This window comes from Convolutriloba macropyga, chromosome 5 (genome assembly GCF_964194025.1).
Source record: "Convolutriloba macropyga chromosome 5, txConMacr16.3, whole genome shotgun sequence".
Classification (NCBI taxonomy): domain Eukaryota; kingdom Metazoa; phylum Xenacoelomorpha; order Acoela; family Convolutidae; genus Convolutriloba; species Convolutriloba macropyga.
In genome coordinates this window covers 34,977,997-34,990,165 of record NC_134472.1, presented here as the reverse complement: position 1 = coordinate 34,990,165, position 12,169 = coordinate 34,977,997, and the positions used below count along the sequence as shown (strand labels likewise).

Below are 12,169 nucleotides of genomic sequence, written 5' to 3'. Positions count from 1 at the left end.
CTACTGAAGAATGTCAGAGCAAAATTGTCCTGATAGCAAAGTGGAAAGTGGTGCATAACATGGCTTTGCGTGGCTTAATTTGAAGTACAATCTTGAATGCCTCTGGCTTATAGGTAGGGGCAGAAGTCTGAAAAAGTCCAGTCCTTCACTTTTTTAAGGTCTCTTACCGTATTGCGTGCTTTATATTTGTTAACTTGACCACAAGAACCACATTTTATTTTTCAGAACTAAGAGCCCAGGATTACCTCTTGTTCTGTGGTTGGAATATCTAGATCCCAGGTTCTTTGTCTTGAAAGACCTTGACCTCAATTTTCCTTGCCCGATGCCACTTGTCCCGATCATCAATTTGCGTGGCTCTATGGACTGTCTGGGGTTCAAAATAGTCACCTTAAATCAGAGTACGATGGGTCCTGTTTTTCTCCAAAGCATTGCAAAACCATCCTTGCTTGTCTCCCAAATCTAGACTCCCGCACATTCCGCTTGGTTCTGTTTGTCTAAATTGAACCCAGCTGTCTCTGTGACTGAGAGTCTTCTTTGTCTCTATTGAATCTCAATCGCTTCGACTCCCTCTCATTCAGAGTTGCAGCATCAAAATTTTAATGCTCTCCTCTCAGTATTGTTTTCTGAGTGTTCAAGTCTTCTGATTCATGAGACTGCTCATTTATTGCAGTAGATATGATCTGTCTATCTCTGATTTTATCGTCAGAATGACAATCTGATTTTAACTTTTGGATACCAGATTCCCAGATATTCTGAACCCTCGTTTAGTTAGTCATGCGTCTTCGCAGTGTCAGGGTGTCTTCAGACTCCTTGATGATCACATCTCCAACTGCCATCACCATGTGTGAATTGGATTTATAGAAGATCTAAACCATGTCATCTACTGTAGGACACACAATTGTTTCCCCCAGTGCCTTGGGTTCAAATTCGTTGAAGTCTCTGTCCTTCTTCCTCGAGAATAATCTGCAGACAATATGAAACAGTTTTTAATTGAATGCAATGGTTTTATACTTCGCATTAGCTTTTCTGGGCACCTCATTTCTCCTAGTGACACAGTCGAAATGAAATTGTAATACCTGCTGCACGGAGGCCTCCTGCTCCCCATATTATCTCGTGAAGTTCAGAAATAAAAATCTAACCTCTTGACATCTCAAGCAATGTCCTGAAGGACCTCCCAACTAAACCATTCTCTTTTTGGCGTCTATGCATGCTTTTCTTTTTTAGAATGCCGGCGTCTGGGCAGTACCTTTCGAACTACTTTGAAAAAAACTCATTTTAGTTGTCTTCTCTCACTTTCCTAACAAACGCGAAAGTGACAGCAGACTTCATCGGACTGATAAGTACTTCACTTTATGTCTTATGCCAGTCCAAAAAACCAATTTGGTGTAATGTTTTGGAAAAACAAGGCAGAAACTGAAAGCTGACACTAAATCTACTCTAAATCCATAACGTCTGTGAAGACTATCCAGTTTCTTGTCTGCTTGGATTTCTGTCATTCGCGGTAGTGGAGTCATTGTGATCTTGGCAAATTTGCTCACATTGCTCACATCATCGAGTTACCCCTCAGCTTCTGGTGCAGCTTTGACCGCATCCGCCTGAATTAAATAACACAATCATTAATGCCAATTCCTTGTACGGTCAAGTTTCAAGTTGTGTGAACTCATCTTGAAGTCTAGGACACTCCATGCTATATAAAATTGTTTCTTTTCTTGAAGGAGATTCAACCGATTTACTTATGGAGCTTCAATTAGCTGTTTTCTCTCAAAAAAGAATACATGTTCCACAAAGTGCATTTTGATACTGATCGGAAGTTTGAAGAATAACCTTGCAGTCATAATTTTTTTTTGTTTTGCAATAGAATTCCTCCGTGTTTGAGGTTATGCTGATCCTCGCACAGCCTCTGTTCATAACTCTAGAGGCCTCTTCATTGGGATTCCAGACCGCTGATTGAACGGAGAGAAATTTCTGAAACGCTTCAATGTTTGTCACTATGTCGCTTGTGCACCCACTGTTCTATAGCATGCCTACCGTTATCGTTGGAGAAGATTTGTCTATTACTCGACGTCTGTTTTAGCCAAATTTGAAACATCACCACTGACACATATTTGCCTCCTTCTTTTTTTCTCACGCATTCTGTTCTCGCCCATTTGCGCGGTTTACTGCATTGCGCTGTTTCCGTCCTCCTGCAAACCTTAGCAAAGTGTCCTGGGATCCCACACAGAAAACAATTTCCTTTCGTGGGTTTTTTCTTGCATGTACGCTTTAGTTCTAGTGCCACTGAAACACTTTGTCCTCAGTGACTCAGGGTTGAATTTTTACCGTTTAACAAAACTTTCCTACTTCATTGGAAGACAATTGAGAGCGAAATCGTTGGAAAGGGTCTCTGAGACTGCTTCGACTGCTTCTTTAAGCGTTTTGATTGGCCTCTATCCTCTGACAAGCAAACTTTCCAGATGCTTAGATTCTTCGAGCTGCAGTTGAGCTAGCTGCGCCGCCAAATCAACATTTTCTGCGCCTCGACACTCAGAATTTTGCAAAATCTTCCAAGCTTAGGCTCCATCACTAATGCCGTCATCTCCCACAAGGCATGTCTCATCAGCATAAATTTTGTTGCTTCAAACCTTGTCTTACTGATTGGAAAGACCTGTGCTTTTCCTGTATTGGACAGCAGCTTTACTGTCTGTTGATCCATCCTAGTGTAAACAGGCAAAACAGTTATGAAAAGAAAAAGTACTAGGGTGGAAATGATTATGGCTGTCAAAAACAAATTAATTTTGTCTTCGAAATTAGGCCTGTGACTTAGAAATGTGTTGGGCCCCTAAAGTAATGGGTTAGGGATTTTTGCAGGCGGAATGAAGAACGTTTATACATGAATAGAAAAATTAATTTCTCAAAAACGAGAAAATAACAAAATGATCATTTACAAAACAATTTGGAAATTTATTGAGAGATCTGATGATAGATCAAGACGGTGGTTGAAATTTAAGGAAGAAAAGAGGCTCAAAATTCAGTTGTATATTTATCCATTATCAGTGGGGACAATTCATGATAGAACAAATTTGTCAATAAAATTCTCAATTTAAATAACTGCTATTTCAGTTTAAGTTAAGTGCTTTCAAAAGTGATGCATGAAAAAAGTTTGAATCGCATTGAATACTTTTAAAATGCTTTTGAATCGCATTGGAAGTAGAGGCAGTCAGCTATACTTCAGCATTTCATGTGTTGCTGAAAATGTTACTGGTTATCCAAGACCACTAATCGAGAATTAGAAATTGGAAAATGCAGCCGTAATAAAAGGTTTACCTTTAACATTGAAAATGCAGAAAGCCTTGATATGTTTTTTTTTATTATCCTATATTTTAAATATATATGGCTGTACTTCATTTTCACCCCGATTCTTTTTCAACCCGATATCATTTTACTCCGCATATCACTTATTTTGAATATTAATTGTAACAAGTATGTAATGAATTAAAATCGGAGTGAAATGATAGAGGGGTGATAAAATTGAGGATTAAGAAGGTTAAAAAGAGGGAAACCATTGTGATTTGCGCTCAATTAAGGGATCTAACACTGTTACCTGCAGCTGCAATAGCTAGGGAACACCCTAAAAAGCGAGTGTGCCCCGATGACTCATTTTCCACGTCCTTTTCCGATGACGAATTCCCATTAGCACCAATTTTACTGCCATCTGTTATGTGACCGAAAAGAATGGGAGGACGTGACACGATCACTATACCTATGATCGTCATTGCCACAGCCAGAATGTGAAGTCTAAACAAATAATTGGGTCCCTAGTTGAGAGGTCGAATTTAATAAAAGACCTATACAGTCGACCTGGGTAGGGGTATTTCCCTTACTTAAATACATGGTTGACCTTAAATACGTAGCACCAATTGTGGTGGTCGACATAATTCCGCGAGCGCGGTCAAACAATTTATATCGTTCGCTGTTCGACATGGAAATTGCGTCATAAACAAAAAATAAATGAAATGTGAAGTTGTTAAATCTTTCTGAGAAGACAGGTCCAGCATGGCGCAATTATGTCCCTATTGAAAATATCTGTCAAAAACGTTCTTTCGATTTGTGTTTTAGAGGTTTGTCATACTTGAGAAGATTGGGCAGATCCGTTTTCGATCATTTTATATGACGATTACTATCTATTTATGTTAAAAGACTTAAGCTACTGAAATCTGGAAGACTTTGTTTTCTTCTGAAACACTTATTCCTCAAATAAAAACTGATATACGTTTTGAACCAGATTTGGGTACTCAAAACAAATTCTAAATGGAAGACCCCTGCCGAGGGGCACCTAAAGACCTGTGACGTGGTTTGGCTAGTTGAAGAGACCAAGCCGACTGGTTACTACCCTACTGCAAAAACCACTGAACTCTAATACGGTTCCGACACGTCGCACGCTCCGCCGTCCTTAGCACTTTTACTCATTCGACAGCTTGTAAAATTAGTACTCATTCTCCAAGCAACTTTTTTGAACCGGAGGATGTCAATGAGTAAAAATAAACGTACGCCATTTCTGACATATAAATGATAAAAATCTTAACCAATCAGAATCTAGAGTATGAAAACAAAATTAAAATACGCATAAATTACGTTATAATTTACGTAGACGGCTAGGAATGAACGCAAATGATATAATTTGCGTTCATTCCATACAAACAAAACACCTAAACATTTATACTATCAAATAGGTAGGACTCTAATTATTTATATTCAGATTTTTGCACGGCTTTGAACAGAATAGTGACAGGCCTTGATCCTAAGAATCAATTTAATCTGATACCAGTCAAATGAGCAAAAGACTCCTTGCCATCTAGACCACTTGTGGTTTTGATACTGACAATGCTAATACGAGGACTTGATAAAATTTTGCTATTATTATATTCGAAGCTCAATGCTTTGCCTTATAACGATTTGAAATCGTTTTATTTGGACGCTAATTTGAAGTTACAAAAGTGTTTTACGCCTTTCCGTTCACATATATTCGGTCATTTTAGAAATACTTAATAAGATTAGTAGTGATTTGAGCACAAGACAAGGTCAAAACCGTCTATTCAAAAAAATCATAATGTTTTCGTCCTATATATCCATTTGAAAATTAACAAATCAGTCGGAATGTATTTATTTGATAAAATTTTGTTCATAAGTTGTGTTTGAGTGCTTATTGTCTTCTGAACAAAAAGAAGGCACAAGCGCATACTCTTGAAACTTGAACATATAATGGCACCTGCTAGACATTTTGCGTTCCACAGTCTTATCTTAGTTTCGCTTAAGATTCCAATGGGTCACAGTGAATCTCGACTCATATATAAAAATGTCCTAGAATATAAAATTTCTCTCTTGTCAGTCCAAACAGCGAAAAAGTATGATACATCAAAGCGTTTGACTTGATTTTAGTTAGGATGCGTGGATAGAAAAGCAAAAGTCATTTGCTTTTGGTACAAAATATGCTTGATCAAACTGCGTTCGTTCAACCCTTAGTGATAGTATATTGCATTCGACCTTTGATCCTCCAATTTCAAGACAGAAAATATTTCAGAAAGAACTCCGGTAAAAAAACACAAGCTGCTCATTTTGCGTGCCGGTTCTTGTATGCAAAAATCAAACAAAAATGCAGAGTTGATAGTATCAGTGTCTCTGTATCTAGATATATCATCAAACTTTCATATTCATGAACTTTTTCGAAAACTTTGCCGATAGTTTGCTTTAACTAAATTAGATCTTGTTACTCGAGCTGTTGGTATAAAATAAGTTTTTGAATCGCATATGACATTGAAATGCTCTTTGAAAACCTACTACCAAATGCTGATGCAAGATGGTTTTCAAGATTATTTGTCGTTCTCCACTTCATTTTTTGTTTATGACAGCAGTTTAAGATTTACTCAGAAATGGTAAATATTAGAAAAATATTAGAAAATGCTAGATATTTTTTGTCACTCACAAAAATGTCTCAAAAAGCCTTTCTTTTGTGGTACAGTATACCATTTGTAACATTTATAGTAATTGTCCCCTCTAATCATGATTTGTTTGCGACAAATTAAGGTTTTAAGTTCATTCTTCGATTGCTTAGGTCTTCCAATTTTCATTTCATACTTTTCTTCGTTCCCACTATTAAACATTTTTATGTTCATCAGTTGTTGATGTTCCTTGGAATCCAAATCCAATTGAAATTCAATTTCCAATTCGATCTTCATCATCTGGTCTAAACTCATTTTGATCCAAATGCTGAGCGTAATCTAAAACCAGCTAAAGTCCGATATTCGCGCCGCGAATTTTTGCTAAACTTCTAACTAAAATCAGAGTCACTCGCACCAAGAAGCTCGTCATTAATGAAGCTACGCTATAGGCGTGCGACAAATTTCTTTTGTTCAAAGGTCAACAAAAGTCTTGTATTAATTGTTAGTTGATTTTCAGTTGAAGTGCTATATGTGTAAGAACTGACAAAATAACATTCAGTTTATTCAACAGCTTTACTCTGGAAAACTCGTTGCCTGAGTTCCGTTTTTGAACTTAAGGCAATTACATTTTATCGGTATTTTTATTGATTTTTTTACCGAAAAATTACTCAACCTATAATTTTTGAAACCAGTAGGACACTTCTCAAAACGTAACGACAATTTAATTGGATCAGATTTAAGCAGTCGAATAAAATATGTAATTAGCTGACAAAACCGGGGAAATTAGTAACGCATATTGTGGGTTTTAATCATGCGTAATTTGGTCACCAAATTGCGGAATTGAGTTACCGGATTTGTTAACCAGAATCCGTTTTTGAACATAACGCAGTTACGCAAAATTAAGAAAATCCAGAGGATGTGCCCCAAATGCCGCAATTTAACTTGAACTATTTTACGAGGGCAAAATCAGCCAAATGCAATTCAGGTCCCGGGTTGACCTCCATAAAAGAAATTCACCATAACCGGCATATATGGAATTTATGGAAACTTACTAAACATACAACGATCATAAAAATTTTTGACTTTCGCTGAAAAACAGTCCAAAAGGCCACCTGCAGTTCCAAAACAACGTTTCTGCGCACGAAATTTCAAGTATCTGAACTCAACTTTCATGGTGTCGTGTTTATCATAAAAGGCCATAAAAAAATAAAGTATGTGCATTTGTGGTGTGATGCAATCAGGTATCTCTTTTGATCTTATTGAGTGGTCTTGATAGAGTTTGTCTGTCTGACCTCTGCGGCCATCGTCTGAATGCGATGGACTCGAAGATGAGGCTGATCACTGCATTGGAGTAGTACAGAGTGAACGCATCTGCCACTGGTGCAAACTTGTATGCTATAACACACAACACATCCATCTTTTTTAAATGATAACTTCGTAATCATTAATTAAAAACACCCAAATCAAAAACTTTTTTTCGCATTAAACCACGCCACTTGCATAATTCGAGAAACACGTAATATTAGTTTCGGACTATTTATCCTATCAACCCATGCGATCAGTTAACAAGCAAGACAAAAGTTTGTTGCTTCGACGAATTTGTGGCCCAGCGTTCATGCAAAAACTAGTGCAAGGAGTGTAACAATCGTCTCGACGAGTCATCGTGGCCAAAATGCTTCGGGTATAATTTCAGCGCAGTGCTCGAAAATTCAAAAAATCTGTGAATAGATTATTTGGCTATCATATACCAAGGAAAATCGGGCGGTAGAACCTATCCCTCCCAATATGGGAACGGACATGCCCAATAGACAGAAAATTCTTCACACATAATCAGGCTGCTAATGATCTAGTGATTTAGTTGACAGATGCCAAAATGGCAAAATCAGGGCTGAAAAAATTGCAGAATCCTTGGGACTAAGTATTGTTATGTAAGACGCTTTTCGTCCAGACAAATACAGTGACGATAGTCCAAAAAATGGCCACTGGCCAAAGATTACAAACAATTGAATAATCGCGTTTTATTGATCTCGAACGATAAATTATAAAAGGAAAAAATATTTGTCAAAAAACGTTTATGCAGAGGAAGACATCGGCTTGATATTCGACACAAAAAAATCAGTCGATCAGAAAAAGAAATTAGAGAAGGAAAATTGTATTATGAACAGCAAGCCATTGATCTAGCGCCAGAGATACATACTGTCTGCTCAAAATTGCGGAGTCAACAAATTAGCCAATTTCTACCAGAACCATGTGATGTGTTACAAATTGCTGCAGTAAATTGTAGATCAATTCCAACAAAGCAGGCACGCATGAAATTAGACATTATCCTAAGGAAAGTTGACCCAGACATCATTTGTTTTACTGAAACCTAGTTTGATTTAAATGTTGTCGACTGCGGGATCTTTCTATTGGCAAGCATCAGTTGCAGAAATAGGACTGATAGGCAAACTGCCAATCACGGTGGTGTTTTGAAAGCTCATAAACATAACCTTGTACTCGAAGAAGTAAAAACAGCCGAAACTACCGAGAATTTTCTTCCAATCTGCGTTTATTTTTTCAGAGATATCATTGTCATATTGGCAGCAATTTCTAATCCTCAGGCAAATACTAGCTACATGATTAAAGGTAGTCATCTTTGTGAAACAATTGAATCTCGGATTGGGGAAATTAACCAATATGACTCAAAAAGGAAAAAGAGTTCTGTCTGATTGGATATGGCGACGTTAATTTCTGCAACACAAATTGGGATCGTTAGCAGTGAACTCAGTGTGAAATTTAGCATCACTACTAAGAACAAGCCTATCGCTCGATATTTCTCTTTGTAATAACTTGAGTATACGCTCGGAGTTTTTGGAAGAAAGAAGCCTCTCTGATCATAAAATTATCCTCGCTGAATTTTTGATTCAGTTTAATCAGAACAAATTCTTATCTGTTTTCAGATGAGTAAATGTAAAGAATGCTAATTGGATTAGATTCAATGAAATTTTTCTATCCAATGAATGCAAAATCTAGTGTAAACGAAAAACCCGAATATTTCTTTAACAGTATTTTAACGGCGAGTAAATTGGCATTAAAATTAAAATCTCGCCGTAGATAATTGGCACCTCTTTACATGTCTTCTCATTTGTGATTCACTTGGAAAACAAACTTTTGACTGCCAGGACCTAAAGAAATACACCTAGAGTTAGCATTTTAGCAGATCAACTTATCAATTTGCTTGAGATAGGTCGAAAAAACTTCATCGAAGGATCAGAAAGCTTGAATCAAAATGAAGCTTACAAAGTACTCATAGTCCACTCGAAGCAAAGCACTTCACAGCATATGTAAAGCTTACAACAATCATTTTGCTTCCGTTATCAGTCGGGACGAATCGGTACTAGAAGTACCAAAAAAATTCCAATGATTTAGTTTTCTTACATTATATCACATTTTTTCAAAAAAAGAAATATCTTGGAAGAAATATCTAAAATCAAATCGAGTTCCAATTGCATTGACGAGACGTCACCTGGTTTACTCAAAACAACTGTACCATTTCTGATTAACCATACCTTATCCATTTTCAGCTGTTTGCTTTAAAAACGCTGGTTCCCAGACACATGGAAAAAAGATAACGTAAGACCTCAAATTAAGATTGGTAGCAAACTTGATATCAAAAGTTATCGACCTATTGACATTCTCACGAACTTGTCTTTAGTGTTTGACAAAACTTGAGTGAAAAAAATACTTGAATTTTTATTTACGAAGTTCAAGTTCATGACTCAAACCTTTCTTGGGACTTTCAAATTGACATTATTGTATAGAACGGTCGGCAGAATCTAACCCTAAATCGACAAACTTTGCCTGACGAAATAAAAGTGAATGTTATGTGTGGTGTTGTTGAATAATATGAACTTTCAGTTCTCTACAATGGATCAAAATTTCGGTTCACCAGTAATGTTAGAGTACAGCGCTTGGAAAAACATCAAAGAAGATGTGGTCAGTGGAGCTGTAGAGAATGGAATGTAACCAACTCAGAATACGTCCTAATTCTGATTAAACAAGGTGTCCCACAGATTGAATACAAAATATTCCACTCGTATATCTTTGTTTTGAATAGGATACTTGTTATGGATAAAAGTTGGACACGCATCTCTGAATCCATTTGATTTCTGAATATTTATATCACACAACCGCAATACAAGGTTCATTGGTAAAATTTTGATTTACTCTAGAGATAAAGGAAGCGAGAGGAGGTGGTAGGAAATTTTTTTGTTAGTGTAGCTACGAATAACAAAGATTTTTCATTCTCCTACAATTCATCCTGGTATACGCCTCTGATAAATTCTAAAACATTTCAAAGAGAATTGAAAAGTTTTCTGAGGCAAAATCAAACGCTCAATTCCGATACTACTGAAATCTTTTTGAATGGGATCCATTAAAAAACTTAAACCAAAATTGAACTGTATATAAATATATATTGTTCCGGCTGTTCAAAAAATTCAGTGGAAATCATATATCACAGCCTGGTTCTCAAGCTAAGTGAAATTCTATTTTCAATCTCGTGCTGAAATTTGTAGGGCTTCAGCAAATTACTAGTATTGTGGCTAAATTCTTATAAGAAAACTCAGCTAAAATCAACTCTAAGTTTCTATTGGTTCTAAAAACAATACGGTTACACTATTAAAACAATTGAGTTAGAGTAAATAATCAGATGAATGTCATTTATAACATCATTGCTACTTGTTGCTCATTGTTTGATCAAGTAAGTGATTTATATCAAAATTCTCATAGTAAATGTCGATTTACTTCAATATTTGTTTTTGTTGATATAATCAAAGCTGCTCCGTACGTAACTCTGAGTGCCTCAATTTTTCTACCATCGACCAGGAATAGCCTTCTAGAGGACAATAGAAAGAACATTTTAAAGAATTTGACAATAAATAACAAAATACCAACATCGCCGGTCATCATTGCCATCATGACTTTCTTGTGACTTTGAACCAGTCTCTCTAAGATTAAACCGAAGTGTTGAGCTCCGGGAGTTTAAACTCCCAAACGATCTTTATCTGTGCTAAGTCATCTTCAATCTTAGCTTTGTCCCATTCGTTTAGTAAAGCCTTCATTTCCTTGGCTGCTACAACGAAGTCCGCGCCGTTGTCACTGATGACTGTACTTGGGTAGCCAGGTCTTGCAATGAATCTTGTAACTGCAGCTAGACATGACTCCTCGTCCAATTACTGTGCTACTTTGTGGTGCATTCGTCACGTTGTTAGACAAATGAAGAGGCACCAACATCTCTTCGTGGTAAGGTGTAGGAGTTTCATTTCGAAAGGTCCGAGGTAGTTGACTCCGGTATGAGTGATTGGGAAAACATAATCTTCGAGTCGTTCTCGGAGTAGGTCAGCCATCGGTGGGTGAATTGGGTTGGCGTTCCTGTGTCTGCATTTAATACATCTCAACATGATTTTCCATTGTTCATTTCGCAATCCAACAAATTGGAACTCTTGTTGAAGAATGTTTCTCCTCATAGTCTGTGCCCTCATGTAGGTTGTCGTGATGTGCTTTCTAAAGCAGAAGTTGTACAACTGGGTGCTCCGCTGTTAACAAAATTGGGTGATAAAATTGTAATCAAGGGTTGAATGCTTCAGTCGACCTTTCACTCGAAATATTCCATCTTCCTCTATGAAGGGTGGAAATGTTTTCAAGATTTCTTTACTGATTGATGTCGACTTTGAAACATTCGGTAAGCTTTCGGATTGAACAAAACGAAACAAGATTTGCTTTGCTTGATGTATTTCATCTGCTTTGAGGGTCCCTTCTGCTTTGTCTTGAACTTTATTCAGTAGGCGATAAGGTTTGTTATTCTTTTGAAGCTTCTGTAGCGGTTTCAGTCAAATTTTCGCTTAGCTTGCTACAGCAGTGATAGCTTGCTCGGATTCGAATTCGTTCTCTCGATACCACGGCTTTGGTTACTTATCTTCCTCCCTTTTCAGCCAGGCCGGCCCTTTTAACCACACAAATTTCCTGAGTCCTTCAATGGACATCTTTTGGGTTCCAATGTCGGCCGGGTTTTTGACACCTTTGACGTGTCTCCATTAATCCAAGAATGAGTTTTTCCATATTTTTGCTGCTTTTTTGCAACGAACTCTTGATGTTTCTTCTGCGCTGCTTGTAGCCAATGTAGTACCGTTGATGAGTCGGCCAATGCAAGATTTTTTTTAGTCTTTGGCCTTCTTGTCTCTGAGTTTGATACCTCTTGACATGATTTTTCGTAG

General features: G+C 37.2%; 1 protein-coding gene across 1 annotated transcript in view; it reads right to left on the bottom strand.

The window, feature by feature from the left end:
- Positions 1 to 7,332, bottom strand: part of LOC142340357 (uncharacterized) — a 36,297-nt gene extending 28,965 nt beyond the window's left edge. Inside the window, exons 1-2 of the mRNA XM_075390930.1 lie at positions 7,208 to 7,332; positions 3,581 to 3,774 (exon numbers count right to left, since the gene is read on the bottom strand). Coding sequence (XP_075247045.1) covers positions 3,581 to 3,774; positions 7,208 to 7,332 — 319 coding nt within the window. The remainder of the gene's footprint in view (positions 1 to 3,580; positions 3,775 to 7,207) is intronic.
- Between the last annotated feature and the right edge of the window lie 4,837 nt (positions 7,333 to 12,169).